Here is a 15,476-nt window from a genome sequence, read left to right as displayed (position 1 = left end):
TGAAAGTGTTCTTGGAAAGCATGAGGAAGTGAATTTAAGATGTGTGGTAGGACTCCTTATCTGACTGAGTGTTCAGTAACAGTTTTCCCAATCTGTGAAGGACAGAGTGTCTCTCACAGATTGAGAGTAAGTGGCTCCTCAAAGATAACTCATCTGCATTTAAACTAAGAGAACTTTTTAATCATAGGAGCAACATTTACATGAGAATAACCAGTGAATTTTTATGGTCATAAAATTATACAACTGAAACTGTATTCTGGATTTGACTCTAATAACCTCTCTGAAGAGATATTTAAGAAAGAAAAAAATACATGTATGAAATTACACTGTTAAGTACATTATGATTCATTATTTCAAATTCAATGGTGGTTATTTCTAGAAGCACAAGGTAGAATGGCCTTATATACACCCTCTCAGCATAAGTCCTTGCACTGCAGTCTTTAAATCAATGTCACTGACTATAAAAGGAACAAAAGCATCAATCAGTGGTGTCTAAAGATTTTTGAAAAAGTGAGCATTCAAAAGAAGTCAATTTTGTTGTTTGATGATCTTTTTTAAAGCATTGCTAACACTCTCTTTTCCAGAAAGGAGAGAGAAATGGAAAATATTGGAGGCTTCCCTTGAGAATTTCTGCATAAGAAATGGCTCCAGTTTTATCTGTAAATATCTTTCAGGAAGATTAAAAACAATGAGTACCAATGAAAGCTTTATGTGGGGAAAAATACTTATGGATAGTATTTAGAAAGGACAAAACTTTTTTTTAATAAGAGAAAAAAATTAAGTGTTAAGGAACATAGATTCGAATTTAATACTCTCAATTCCCTTCTTCCCATCTGTGTGAACTTGTGCAGGTCTACTTATTCAAATGAATCTGAGTTTTCTCATCAGAAAATTAGTGTAAAATAAAAGCCTCAATCCAATTCGGCAGATTTTGCATGGTCTTGATTTTTTTATGGAGATAAATTTTTCCATAAATACATTAAGAAGGGCCTTTTTAATGTTTTGAACAACCAATAATAAAAAAATAAAAAAACTCAAATGGGTTATTAAAAAAAAGGGGACTTTGAAAATCCCAGAAACAGGGATTTCCAGAGGTGATATCTTTTGATGTAAAAAGGCTAGTATTAAAACTATTTTCTACTTGTTCCTTAATTATATTCGTAGTGGTAACCCAAGAGGTCACCAAAATACTAATCTCCAGTTAAAAATACACACAATAATAACACTGAAGCCTCCTGAAACCCTATAGTCTTCCCATAATATGGCAAGTCAAGGCTTATTAGGAAAACCTCCCAAAGCATAACATTTGCTTACTCCTAGTAACCTTAGTGGAAATTACACCAATGCTTTGAAAGACTACATTATGGCTATGTATATTTATAAAATCAGCTTAACAGAATTCAGTTTGCATGTCTTAGTTATATTCTAACAGCATATGTATATCTGTAATTGTATGTGCACACATTTGTTTTATACCTTGACATCAAATAAACAAATTAATGAAAATATTCATCCTTAAACCAGCTATTTTGTCATAAAGATTAAACAATAAAGCAGGATGTCTATAAGATGATAAGATTGCATTTATCAAAATTATAAGCTCCCAAAGGCCCCCAAAGAGACTTGAATATATTCATAATTGGAAGAATACATCTTTCTAGGCCTGGTTTTCTTGAGATCCAGTCTACAGGTTCTGATCACTGTGCTGTGAAAACATAAGCTCACCAGGAAGTGCTATGGCATCCTTCCCTTCCCTTCCCCTCCTGCTTGGCTGGTGTGCTCCCCCACCCCACCCCCACTCTCTCTTTCCTTTTTTTCCTCTTCTTTATGGGTACTGAGGGTTGAACCCAGGGCCTTGTTCATGCTAGATAAGTGATCTACCACTGAGCTATATCCCCAGCCTTGTGATATTCATTAATACAAAATGCTCTACATATTTGACAAGTGATATGTCCAATATATCTACAGTAAAAAATAAAGAAGCCAGCAGCAAAATAATTAGTCTATGTTCATAGAGCCAATTATATTATCCTATATTTTTTTTGGAGAGGATCTGAAACCTATAAGAATAAGGAATTGTTTTAATTAAGGTACCTTGTAAAAATTTTTTTTGCATGTTCTTTGATACAATTAAATACTCCTTCATATTTCCTCAAAAATTCCATTGGAAGAAGCAGTTTCTACTCCCACTCCCAGCCCAGGGCAAACACTCTGGATGGCCCTTATTTCCTGTTATCTCATCCAATAAAAATTGATCTGTACAGTTAAAAATTCTATTTGGGAACCATGGAATTGACAAGCACTTCAGGGACAATCCATGGTGTGTTACGTGCTAAAATGGCAATGGAAGGGTTTTATGTTCCCTGATTTTTGCCCAGTTTTAACAAAGTTATTTTTCATTTGATAAATATCTATTACAGAGTGGGACATAATGCAATTAGAGGAGCATCCTTTGGGACAATGTGACTAGACATAAGTCATGAAGAAGGAATGGCCTTGGAGTCTGATGGCAGAAGTGGGATGTATGTCAGCACAGAGAGAAGTCGTCAGAAGCCCACCCACAATCCCTCTATTTTGGAAGAACTAAATCCAAGGGTGCTTGGAGGACAGGGATGAAGACACCTGTGTGCTAAATTCTGTATAGTTGCTAAAAGAATAAAGATATGCCCTCTGGGGAAATGCAGAAGTATAGAAAGCTCATATGGCCAGAAAGCTAAAAAATTGAAACTTAACAGAAATCATAGAAATTGTCCTGAGTAATGAAGTAGTATACTTGGAAAGTCTAATTTTTATAAACTATTCATAATGTAAATAGCTAAAATATAATTAGTTGTAAATAGTTATAGGGATTGAAAACTCTCCCCAATTGTTTTTATAGAAGAGATCTCCAGATTCTTGGAAGGTTGGCTCCAATTTCATGACCAAGTATCGGTTTTAAAAGTAATTCTCATAGCAAAATAAGAATTATGTGAAACACAACTAGACACTAGAATATATACAAAATCAAAATATTGTCATAACAATGATTCTACAGAGAAATCAATGCGTATACATTAGGACGGAGTGAGGAAGGGAGTTCATGGTGACCTCTTGAGGTCCCACTCCTGCTCTCTTTTTTTATGAGATTGGAGGGGCACTTGGTAGACTTTTCAGGCCAACACTTCTTTTCTACCCTGCCCTGATCTCTTCATCTACTATTTGAAATTAATGACACTAGGCTCAGGCACTGCTATCTAATGATTCTTTTGAAAACTGGAAATTTAATGGGGAATTGGCAAATAATTAACAGCTATTTGTTGATCAGTGTAGTTGAGAAGAGATCTCTCCCACAATGGGAAGCAGAAGTTATATGCTTAATAGGGAATGAAGAGGAAAGAGTTAGATTCAGAGGCAGAATCCGAGAACACAGCTATGGAGGGAACACTTGAAGACATTATGAGCAGGAAGGAATACTGCCAGCATTGAGAGCTGATGCTGTAGAGTGAGGGATGGGGGACCAGAATACCTTTGTTTCAGGCACAGGGTAGACCTGAGCATTGGCTATATACCCACCAGCAATTCACAGCACAGTCAGGAATGTCACATTCCCAGGTTTCATGTACAGGAACTCTCTGACTTCATGAAGTGCAAATCCTTCCCATATATACCCAATATATACATATATACCCAAGATACATGGACAATATCTTTAGACTGGAATATGCCGACCAGGATAGCACACAGTTATCAAGGCATGCATAGGCATGGAGGATCAATTTCCAGATCCTCAGCTTTCTCATATATTTTTCTCTAGAATGAATCTGCTTAATGATGAACCTATCATGTTTGTTCTTCTCCTTAAGAAAAGTGTCACTTTATGAAATAAAGGAATACCTCTCACTCAATATGAACCATCTCTTCCGGTCAGGGTGTAAGAACCCCTCAAAGCCCCCAATCAAAGGGACAAAGCAAAGTGGGAAGGTAAGCAAAGTCTCTTTCAATCAGGCTCCCTCCACGCAAATCTGTGGTAGGTTTTCCATTTTTTAGAAATAAGCATTTCTCTAAGAGTGAAGCTCAGCATCAGAAGTGGGGTATACCCTGTTCTGTTGGATGTTGAAACTTCAGATGGTCTGTGGAATGGGTGGCAGGAGTGATGTTGCTGCTTGTCCTCATATCCTGTCATAGCACTGAGACTGACAGATACTTTGCCAGAAGTGCCACCGCCATTGCAGTGCTTCTGGTGGAGAAAGGATGGTTTTCTTTGCCATACTTCAGGTTTTTTTATTCGATGGTTTTCTTTTTTGTTTTTGTTTTTTTAGATATACATGACAGTAGGGTGAATTTTGACATATTATACATGCATGGAGTGCAACTAATTCCAATTAGGAGTCCATTCTTTCTCTCTTCCCTTCATTCCCCTTTGTCTAATGCAAATGAATTTCTATTCTACACTTCCCTACCCTCACTTGTTGTGGGTTAGCATGAACATATCAGAGAGAACATTTGGCCTTTTTTGGGACTGGCTTATTTCACTTAGCATGATATTCTCCAGTTGCATTCATTTACGAGCAAATGCCATAATTTCATTCTTCTTTATGGCTGAGTTATATTCCATTGTGTGTATATATACATATAGTACTTTTTAAAAATTTGTGCAAGAGTTGTGCAACCACTCCTATAATCAATTTTAGAGCATTTTCATTTTCATCTCTCAAAAAAGAAATTTCACAACCACTAGCAGTCATTCTCTATTTCCTCTCCCCCACTCCCTATAACCTAGTCCCAGGCAATAATTTATATACTTTATGTCTCTGTATACTTTTCCATTCTGGACTTTTAAAAAAACCCCTTCTATATACTGTAATTATATATCCTTTCACCAGCATCTCCTCCCTTCCCCTTCCCTGTGATTCCCTCAGCCTCTAGTAACCACCAGTCTACTATCTGCTTCTGTGAGATCTTTTTTTTTTTGATTACACATATAAATGAGATCAAGCAGTTTGTACACTTAAGTCCCTTCAACACAAGCTTGTTAATTATGAGCATTTTAAAATTTATAAGACAAAACTTCTATTAATATTTTTTACATGGAAGCACACCAATTTGATTTTCATGGTAGGCATCTTCACAAAAGAAGGCTTTAGAATGATTTTTAAAATAGCCCAATATTCAAGTGTACTTTTGTGTATGTGGTTCTTTGCACCTGCACATTTTTTTCTTTCCTTCTATTTCTCATTATTTTATTTTTCACATTTGAGAGCTGAAATATGGGACCAATGGAAGTTTTCACATGCATTAGCAAGAGAAGTCTTACAGCTACCAGTTATTGAATATATTCAGTGTTCCAGGATTCATGCTGTGGGGCCTTATGCATTAGCTTTTTTAAATCCTCATACCACCTGGTGAGGTAGTTACTATAGTGTTAAAACTATTTTACAGAGAAAAAAAAAGGGAGGCACAAAGAATTTAAATAGAAAATGGCAGATTATGGGATTCAAACCCAGGTAGACAGATTTTAGAGCCTAAGTGGTTTTTATTGTGCTACATGTGTTAGGGTCTATTTTTGCAGTTTTGGAAGAATGATCATGTCATTTCAAAACATACTTCCTATCCTAAAGGGTGAGATGATTACTTATAAGAAAGTCTGGGATATCATAGGGATTTAGGAAATATTCCTTTGTTTTCCCCTTCCTTTCTTATAAAGAAATGTATTTGTCTCTTTCCTATGAAATCTAATGTTTACCTTGAGGGGAGATCCTGTGTGTGTGTGTGTGTGTGTGTGTGTGTGTGTGTGTGTGTGTATATATATATATATATATATATATATATATATATATATAGTATGCTCAAATTTAGAAGTTGTGAACAGCATTATAAAAATTTATAATTAAAGCCCTCTTAATCTTAGGCATTTCCAATCAGAGGAAAGAAAACTCTCAAAAGTAACTAGAGGACATCTGATGAGAAACCCTGATGCTTTGAAAATAAAGAGGTACCCAAGGATTTCCAGAGCCATGCCTAAGGAGACCAGGCTCATGACCAACCATGAGTAGCATGGTAGGGTGCTTTTTAACTATCATGGAATGTTCAGAGGCACTGAAATCGTTGCCTGTGTCCTTGAACTTGTATAGAGAAGTAAAAGACTACAGTAATGTTTCCACAATTGAATTCTGAGTTTTCTGGTGGACTTCAGGTCTCCAAGTGAGCCAGACTGGATCTGTAGATAATCCAGACACATGAGATAAAATCAGCAGAGAGAAGAGATCTGGAAGATCAGGTGTGGCTAAGTAGCCTAGGTGCTAGGTAAGCATTTGAATCTGTCTTTGGCCATCCCATCTCTAATCTTTCCTACTATTCCTTTATAATCAAACAGACATTCCAGTGTCTATAGAAACATTGGCAGCCTTCCACTTGGACCTGGAGCCCAGTGGTCTGGAAATTCCATGGACTATGAATGATAAACAGGAGAGTGTCTGTTGGTCAGTAGAGAAAAAAAGATTGCCAGAGCAGTAGACAACAGAGGGGAGGCCCGTACAGCTATTAGCAGAAGCCCTGGCCACCTGCCTGAACTTCTCACCCTTTGTGGATCCCCCTAGAGGGACCAATTAGGGAAATGGTGTCTAGCACAAATATGGGCTTACATAATAAATAAGGAAACTCAGTAGGAACTAGATATTTCTGATTTGTGGTATTAATATACCACAAATATGTACATGCTACATATTGTAGTTCATCATCAGGAAAACCCAAGAGAAATATGTAATCAGAATTCATTTAAATAGGGGCTTGCTGAAAACATAATGTTGGGACCAATGGTTAGATGGAACTTTAGGTAAGGCATTGAGAGAAATATCTGGGGGATAGGTAGATGTTTTAGAGCTTCACAAGCCACTACAAACCTGCACATGTAGCCAGGCGCAGGCCTACAGCAGATGAAAACTATGCAGATAAGGCCCAATTAAGAACAGCTGGAATCCAGGATCTATCATATGTGCAGCTCAAACACAAAAAGAATGAGAAAGTACTCCAAGATACCAGTTAACCATTTATCACCCAACATCTCTCCCACATTATCTAAAACTTATGTGGTATTTATTAGGACAGGGCAAGTTTGCATTCATTATCCCATTTACCTCTTAACTACTAAAGTATTCAACTAAAGGTTATCTAAAAATATGGTATTTGCCACTTATTTCAGTGTTCTTCTTACTTCTCTGTTTAAACTATTTCATTTTCTTCCAGGGACAACTGGAAAAAAAAAGGAAAGAAGGACTTATTTTAAATTAAGAAGGCAAAATAAGTTGCTAAAAATTGAAAACCATGCCTTTATATTAATGGATCAGTGATCTTTCAATCTGACTCAACACAATATTAGATTTGGCATTCTCCATATTGAGCATCTTTTCCAAGTAGGTAAAAGTCACCTGGTGGTGAGAGCTGATTCTGCACTTATGCATATTAATTAATTTTCTCTAGTCTTCATCAAGAATTGGATCATTACTATGGTGAAACAGCCATAAAGTCTTGTTGTTTAGGTCAGTGAATCATTATGAGTGGCTTTTAGTCTGTGCTCATTAAATACTCTGTCCCAAAGAACCAGTAGTTTTGGGCTGTTTAGGCCATTCTTCTAATTTAAATCAGAAAATGGACATTGCTTTAAATCTGAACTAGGAGAGAAAAGTCATGTTCCCACTGAACTTGGCATTTGCTTCAGTGCAACTAAACATATTGATCTAAGCTGTTGCTTAATGCAAACAATTAGTTTTGCTTTGTTGTTGGTTCATGCAGCTGCATTTTAAATGGATATCATCATCTTAATACATTGAAATCAAATGAGATTTGTTATGAAGAAAATATAGCTAGTTATTATGAGTAAAAATGTTTATAATATAAATCTGCTAATTGTCTTTTTTTGCAAAAATCGTTGCAATTATAGACACTTATAGTCACATTATATAGTATATAAGCATTAGGAAATTTGATCTTAAAATAGTAATTTACCACTAAATCTTTCTTTTTTACAACTATTAAAATCTTTTATGTTGGGAAACATAAATGGCACTCTAAGTGTGTCAGTGTTTCTGAGTGCTTTGAAGATCTTTCAAAATCTCCTTCTAAAGGGAAAACTGGCTTTCTCTGTCTTTTGAATTTGACTTCAAAAATCAGCTTTTCAAAGATTTAATAATAAACTTACCATGAAATATAACAGCAATGTTAAAGTTAATATGATGGCAATGGATGAGTTTTTGATCTGTGATCTCATTTTCTTGGAAGAAATGGCATCTTATAATTCATAAAGCAATCTCTACTCTTCAGGTATAATTATATTCCCCACAAGAAAAATATGGGGGATCCAAAACTTCATGGTTCTAGAAATACAGTTTACAGATAAAATGAGAGAAAGCGAAAGTGTACAATCATCCAAATACTCCGACATTTTTTGTGATCATTTGAGTTTTGTTTAAGGGAACAAAAGACAGTTGGATTATTTTGGGTCTTGATTTATTAAAGCCAGTGGCTCACTCCCTCCTGATTTTGAAGATGAAATGCCTCATACATATCAAGATAGATGATAATCAATCAGTAATCAGGATCAGTCCTAGTTTATTGCTTAATGTGCAACTTTTATGCTATGTTGCTTATTAATGTCTTGATCTCTTTAAAACAAACAAAAATTAACCAAATTCCCATTGTAAAATCGTTCTAGAAAGTTATAGAAGAACATCTATTCATTTAGGATGAGTTCAACACATAACTACACCACAAATAGCCCCATGCTCATGGAACACAATCTTATAATGTATGTTCAAATGAAAGCTTTCCTGTCCCATCTTCATTGCTTTATAATGAATAAATGTAAATTGGATTGAGGGTGAAGTAGTAAAGTCAATGTTGCTCTTTATACTCACGGAGATGTAATCCATAATTTAATTTATTCATAGTTTATTTTTACAAATATATCATGAATGTATTCATTTATTCATGAATAAATTGATGTTATTGATGGCATACTAGCTAACAGAGACAGTCCTAATGAATAGGAGTGCAGACATAAAGTTACAATTCTGTTATTGTTCTAAAAAAACCCCAAACCACAAATATACAGGTTAAGTACATTGATAGTGGATTATATCTGGCTTAAAAAAAAAACTATTGGACAATTTCTTAAATGAGATGGGTATCTTAGAAGGATTCTCAAAGTAGGGAAGGCCTGATTAAGATTTGAAGCTGGTGTAAGAGTTACATAGCAAAAGAAGCAGAGTGTGATATTTAAGATAAATGAAAGTACTAAAAAGGATACAAGACATGGCAAATAAAAAATATTTAGTATTAGGGCTGGGATTGTAGCTCATGGTAAAGTGCTTGCCTAGCATGTGTGAGACACTGGGTTCAATCCTCAGTACCACATATAAATAAATAAGTGAAATACCGGTATTGTATCCATCTGTAACTAAAAAAAAATTTAAAAAATTGGTATTAAACAATACTAGTGTGTAATGGAGGACATGAGGAGAGGAATAAGAATGGAATTAGAAAGGCCTGATTAGGAAAGACTTTGTCACACTAATGTCTTTGGAATTTATTTTAAGGGAAAGAAAAAGGGCATAGCTGTATTAAAAAATTTATGAAGAGAGAATATGATTGGCTATATTTTTAGAGTTTTACCTCAGGAATTATTATGAAAGATGGGTTTGACAGGAGGTTATTATAAGATACTATAGGAGAAATAAATACCTGTCCTAAGGCAGCGACATGGATGTAGAGAGTAGAGAAGGCTTGATGAGAAATAAGATCTTGGTGACCTTTGGGATGAAAGTAGCAGAGGAAGGGTTTAGAGTTGAGTTTTTAGTTTCAGACTAAAATTATGGGGGTATTCTGGGGTTATTCACAACAACAGGGAAGATAAAATGAAGAGCATCTGTGGTGTAAATGTGCTGAGTATGAACAATTGGATATAAGATTCTTCTGGAATATCCAGTGATTCCTAGATAACTAAATATGTGACTGAAGTTCAGGAGAGAAATCTTAGAAGGAAGTATGGGTTTTGGAATCTTTGATATGCAGATCTGATTATAATTATCCAGGGAGATTATATATATATAGGAAACAACAACAAAAGTAATCTCTAGAAAGTGCCAACCTTTAAATAATATTCAGAGAAACACCTAAAATTACAAACTGAGAAATAGCGGGAGCGATAATAGGGAAGCAAAGAAGTAAGTAGTAACTATCCAAAGGAATCAAGTGAATTTTCAAAATTTGTAAAGAGATCAAATTAGAAAAATGCTGTAAATATTCATTACTCTTCCAAATACTCATTTTCAACAACAGGATGATAGAATGAGGACTGGACTTAGTAGAGAAATAGAAAATAAAGGAGGAGAGGAGAAATATGGATAATGTACCCCATAATTCTTACCAGGTGCTAGGCAGGGGGTGTTATCCAATATAACAAATAGACTCAAAGGTACTAGAAAGATATGATCTCTAATATACATTTCCCTATGATTCTCAAGTGCCAAAGAAGCAGACAGGTTTGTCCCAGTGACTTAAACTTTCTGTTTGCAAATTAGCTGTACAAATCCTTTCACAGAACCATAGCTACTATGACAGATCCTATGCCATCTGATGATCAGTTTGAAGTGCTCTGTCATTGAGTTGATCAGTAGTTTTGATCTCATGAAAGTCCATCCTTGTTGTCCTTCAGTTAACAATGGTAGCAATCTACCAGAGATGTTATGTCCTCTGGGCAAGTGAGACTCCTATGGAGTACCATGAATTTGGGACAAATGAATTCTATTCAAGTCCATTCTGGCTGAGTTGACTAAGAGCATTTTGCATGGATGCCAAGAAGAAATTAAATGCAAAATGGAGAGATCAGAAATAACACTGTATTGTTTATTTTTTTCAACATATTCATTTAGTCTTCAATAGGTTTATGCCTGGCACTGCCCCAGGTACTAGGCAAGGCAAGATCTCTAATAGATACAGCAAAAAATAAAATAGACAAAAATGTGTGCCCTCAAACTTATATTTTCATGCAGAAAGAGAAAAACACAATAATAAAAACAGATAAGTAAAACATATTGTAAATTAAGTGGCGAAAGACCTCTGGGAAAAAGTTAAGCAGGGAAGGAGAACCACAGTTCCTTTTGTGCATGTGTGTGGCAGGGGAGATGGAATATGAAACAGAAGAACAACTGAGGGCCCCACTAAAAAGAGAACATTTGAATAAAGACCTAAAATTGTTAAGGAAAAGCCAAGAAGATAATTGAAGATTGTGTTTCAGTCAAAAAAAAAAAAAAGAAAGAAAGAAAGTAAAACATATGAGATGGGTGAGTGCCTAGTACCTTCTAGGAATAGAAAACAAAAGGCCAATATGGTTGGAGAGAAATAAACCAGGAAAGTCATGTGAGATGACTATCCAAAAGGCAATGGCCATATAGAATCTAGCAGATCTTTGGCCATTGTAAGAACTGTTGGAAGTGACTTTTGTACAGAAAAACTGATTATGGAGTTCTAAGAGACATCTTAAAATGAACTCTATTTTAAAGTCCATTCTGGAATTGGCTAAGTAGACTAGAAGTGTTTTGCAGAGACTGGTTGAACTGAATCCAACTAGTTACATTCCAATCTTTCTTTTGAGTGTGGTGCTTCAGTTCCTGGATTCTCTTAGCCCCACCATAGAATCTCTCCTTCCCATGGCTACAGAAAGTCACTGAACATTTCTCTTAGATGAAGAGACAGCTCCAAGAGACACACTCAGGTCGACTTTGTTCCATTCAGATAAGATGATGGTAACGAAATTGGGAAATGTGAAATAATCTTTCCCATGCTTAAGGAAAAAGTAATGGTTAAAATCAGTTTCTTGATTTTCTTACCAAAACATTCACTAAGAAAAAGTAAGTTTTCACAAGAGAAATTTTAAGATATCCTAAGAAATTCACTCCTTTGCAACTAAAACACTACCCTATCAGTCATACTCTGTCCTCAAAAAAAAAAAAAAAAAAAAAAGAGAGAGAGAGAGAGAGAGAGAGAAGAAACACTGAAGAACATAAGCTATCTGTGGATCTTCACTGAAATTATTTCTCTACCATCCCTATTATTGAGGTAACTTAGTTGCCTTCTTGCATATTCCTGATGTGGTCTTTTTAACTGGAGTTTATATATCACAGTGGTTCTCAGAAGCAGTAAAAGATAAGGGAAGTCAAGTAAAAAGGATTTGACCCCTATCAACTCAATGGTGGCATCACCTATTAGAATTAGTGCATTATTTTATACAGTATACACTCACAGGTCTGAGACCCTGGGTTTTCTTTCTGACTATGCAGTCAACTGATACTTTACTATTCTGGATCTTAGCTTTCTCACCTGTAAAACAAGTAAATGGACATTAACCATAACTTGCTTGTTAAAGAGATCTATGAAAATACAGAGGCCAGATTCTCTAGGGAGCTCCACTCTCAGCAATTCCTTAGGGTTATCTTCACAGCAATGTCAATTACACAGCATTGTAACCCAGTCCTTTATATTCCCATAGATACTGCAACCAGATCACAGTACTTCTTCCTACTGAGTCAGAATCAAGATCAGAATTCCTTTCCTTCCCCCTTCACAGTGTCACACACACTGTAACTAAATAACTAGAACTCAAGTTAAAAAAATTTGTTGCCTTATCATTTGGGGCATGGCTCTATCAGAGGAAATAGTCCCTAATAGAGCTTAAAAAGAACACTTACATCCTGCCAGCCATTTTCCCCCCATTCCTAAAGCATTCTAAAATGTCATCAGTTCTGCCAGAGTAAAATAACCTGGGCATAACCAGAATGAATCAATTAGATTTTTAGTCAAAAGGCCTGAATGTATGGAATTCATTTCCATTCTTTATGAAGTTCACCCCATCCTGAGATAACAGCCTCTGTCAAGGAAATAGACATTCAACAAGTAGAAAGTCAGTGACTCTTTAATCTTTGTAGTCTTACCCACTAATTTTCTTATTACCTACGGGGGGTTAGATCAACAAATCTGTGGGTTGTTTTTTTTTTTTTTGAGTTCTGATGAAACGTCCTAACAATGATATTAGATAACTGTGATGAATTTTAATCTGATGACAGCTTGTGACCCACAAATTACTGTTTAAAATTAAAATGCATCCAAAATGAAACTGGCAAGTAACTGCAATATTAAACTTGCAATCTGCTGTGTTAAAACACCTATCTAAAGCACAATAATAAATATGAATACAATTAATTTCTATACAGCATATTGCAACTGATATCTTTTAAAAACAGCCCTTAATTACATTGCCTTATTAAATTCAAATTAGTCGAATAATCTTATTCTTTTAATCTTTCTTTTTCCAAATTAAGAAATCAAAATAGAGATTGGTTGACTTGGCTTTTGTAAAACACCCTTTGGCAGGGCTCCAAGTATAATCTAGGGCTACAGATTTCTAGGTTTCTCTTTTGATGAACAAAAGTTCTCTATTTCCTCACTCCAAATATTCATGTACAATAAATTGGAAATGTTTTCTACATGCATAATCTTGTTTTTAACTTGTAAGATACAATAACTTCAAATATATTAAATGTAATTTTTAATATTTGTTTATATGTAAGCTTCAAAAATAACTGCACTGATATTTTTGATCAGCTAATCATTACTAAACTTGATAAAAATTGAGACTCTTGTATCAGTGTTATTGTTAAGTAATTGTTTTCATCCCATATTTCAACATTAAAGAACTATATATGATAATGATAGGCTTCATTACAGTTATTTGCAAATAATTTAATAATTAAGTCATAGTTTTTTCTGATTTTCAAAAGATAAAAAACTTCACAATATAACATTGCAATTATAACAATTAACATGCATACTTAATTATAGCTTTAATGCTCCTATACATTACTTGTTCAAAAGATTCACAATACATTAAAATAGCTAGAATAAAAAAGTACTAGATCTTGCTCCCATTACTGTATACATAGAAAAAATCCACTATTTTTAAGAACTATCAAAAGATTATAGTTTCACAGCCATTATATTTGGAACACAGTATACACTCAGTAAATGTTAGCTGGAGAAATGACTGAATATGTGTGATTGGATGTGAAACATACTCAGGGAAAATGACTAGTCTTTGGTTGCTACAGGACTATGGCATGGACAACTGCTGTCGCAGTAGGGTTCCTAAAATCTCTCTGCCATATTTTATTTTGGCTCATGTGTGTGTGTAAAAAATCATAAAGGATTCAGTCCAACTAGTCTCTGCACTACACAGAGGTGGTATGTATTCAGAAAAAAGGCATGCAGTGACATTGAATATAAAATTTCCATACTTCCTAAAGCTTGCTTCCATACTTGATATTGGTTATGATGTCTCATCTATTTATATTGGGGAGCAGTCTCGCTGTCACTATTGGCTAGACCTCATCAAACCTGTCCCAAGGACAGTACCTTCCCCTGGGGTGGTCAGCTTTGAAACTGTGGTTGGGTTTTTATTGCCTGCCCGCGGACGCTGACCATGGTGCTGAAAGAGAAGAGAGGCTCCTATTTGAAACCTTTCCTTCCTCTTATTGGTTTAGAAAATTCGAGTGACAAGTGCAGGGGCCAAAGGAGCCTGGAGCAGCATCATTAATGTGAACCATGTATTTCGATCTTTGGGGCGGAGATGTGGTCCATCAGGTTACAGCCAGTGCATCCCTGTGAGCGCTTGCTAAACCAAGAGACCTTATGCATGTAGCCTCTGCAGTAGAAAAGGTTACATCCAGCAGGATGCCTGGTCTCCCTCCGGAAAAATTGGCAGTCAAGCGCATAGCCTAGAAGCAGAAGCAGGGAGTCTAGATGGAGAGAAGGGGAAAGGGAAGCAAATCTGTATTCATATTTTAAAATGTTCACTATTATTCCCATAAGGTAAAGAGACATTATGAGCCGATTTTGGCTTGAGTTTTCAGCTTCAGTCTGCCAACAGGTGTATTTCCTCGCCCCTTGCCTGTCAGAAACTGTCCTGCTTTGCCTTTCTAAGGCTGTCTTTGCAAGGCAAGCTTTTCCTAGAGTCCTAAGCATGTGCAGTTTCCCATTTCATCCATAGCTCCAGCTCTACACCCGGAAACCCCTTACCTGCAGCGTGAAGATTAAGAAGCAGGCACAGCGCAGGGAAGCCAACTGCTCTCCGCATAGTGTTTGCATTGAGAGGTGGAGGAGAAACTCCGCCACGACCCCACTACGGGCAAAGTGCTATTATCAAGAGCCACCGCCAAGGGTCCTATGGTCTCCAGGATTTCTTCTCAGGGTCCTCGTCTGAGATTTGCAGAGCGGTCTGTGGCGCCGACAGAAACAAGCACCAGCTTCACCTCCCGAAGAGATGGGGAGAGGAAGAAGAGTAGGAGGCGGCAGCTGAGGGGGACCAGAGCGGGCCGGGGGCGAGTCGCTCAGAGGCGCCGAACGTTTGGCCTGCTGGAAGCCCCGCAGCCGCGGCGGTGACAGTGGTGTGG

At 36.2% G+C, this 15,476-nt stretch overlaps 1 protein-coding gene across 2 annotated transcripts in view; it reads right to left on the bottom strand.

The window, feature by feature from the left end:
* Ptprr (protein tyrosine phosphatase receptor type R) overlaps nucleotides 1-15,160 on the bottom strand; it is a 249,710-nt gene extending 234,550 nt beyond the window's left edge. For both annotated transcript variants that reach the window (XM_026386614.2, XM_077798697.1), the window contains exon 1: nucleotides 15,103-15,160. In XM_026386614.2, coding sequence (XP_026242399.1) covers nucleotides 15,103-15,160 — 58 coding nt within the window. The remainder of the gene's footprint in view (nucleotides 1-15,102) is intronic.
* Nucleotides 15,161-15,476: the final 316 nt, after the last annotated feature.

This window comes from Urocitellus parryii, chromosome 5, assembly GCF_045843805.1.
Source record: "Urocitellus parryii isolate mUroPar1 chromosome 5, mUroPar1.hap1, whole genome shotgun sequence".
Taxonomy (NCBI): domain Eukaryota; kingdom Metazoa; phylum Chordata; class Mammalia; order Rodentia; family Sciuridae; genus Urocitellus; species Urocitellus parryii.
Note: the sequence above shows the minus strand (reverse complement) of the source record. Positions and strands in the feature narration are given on the sequence as shown.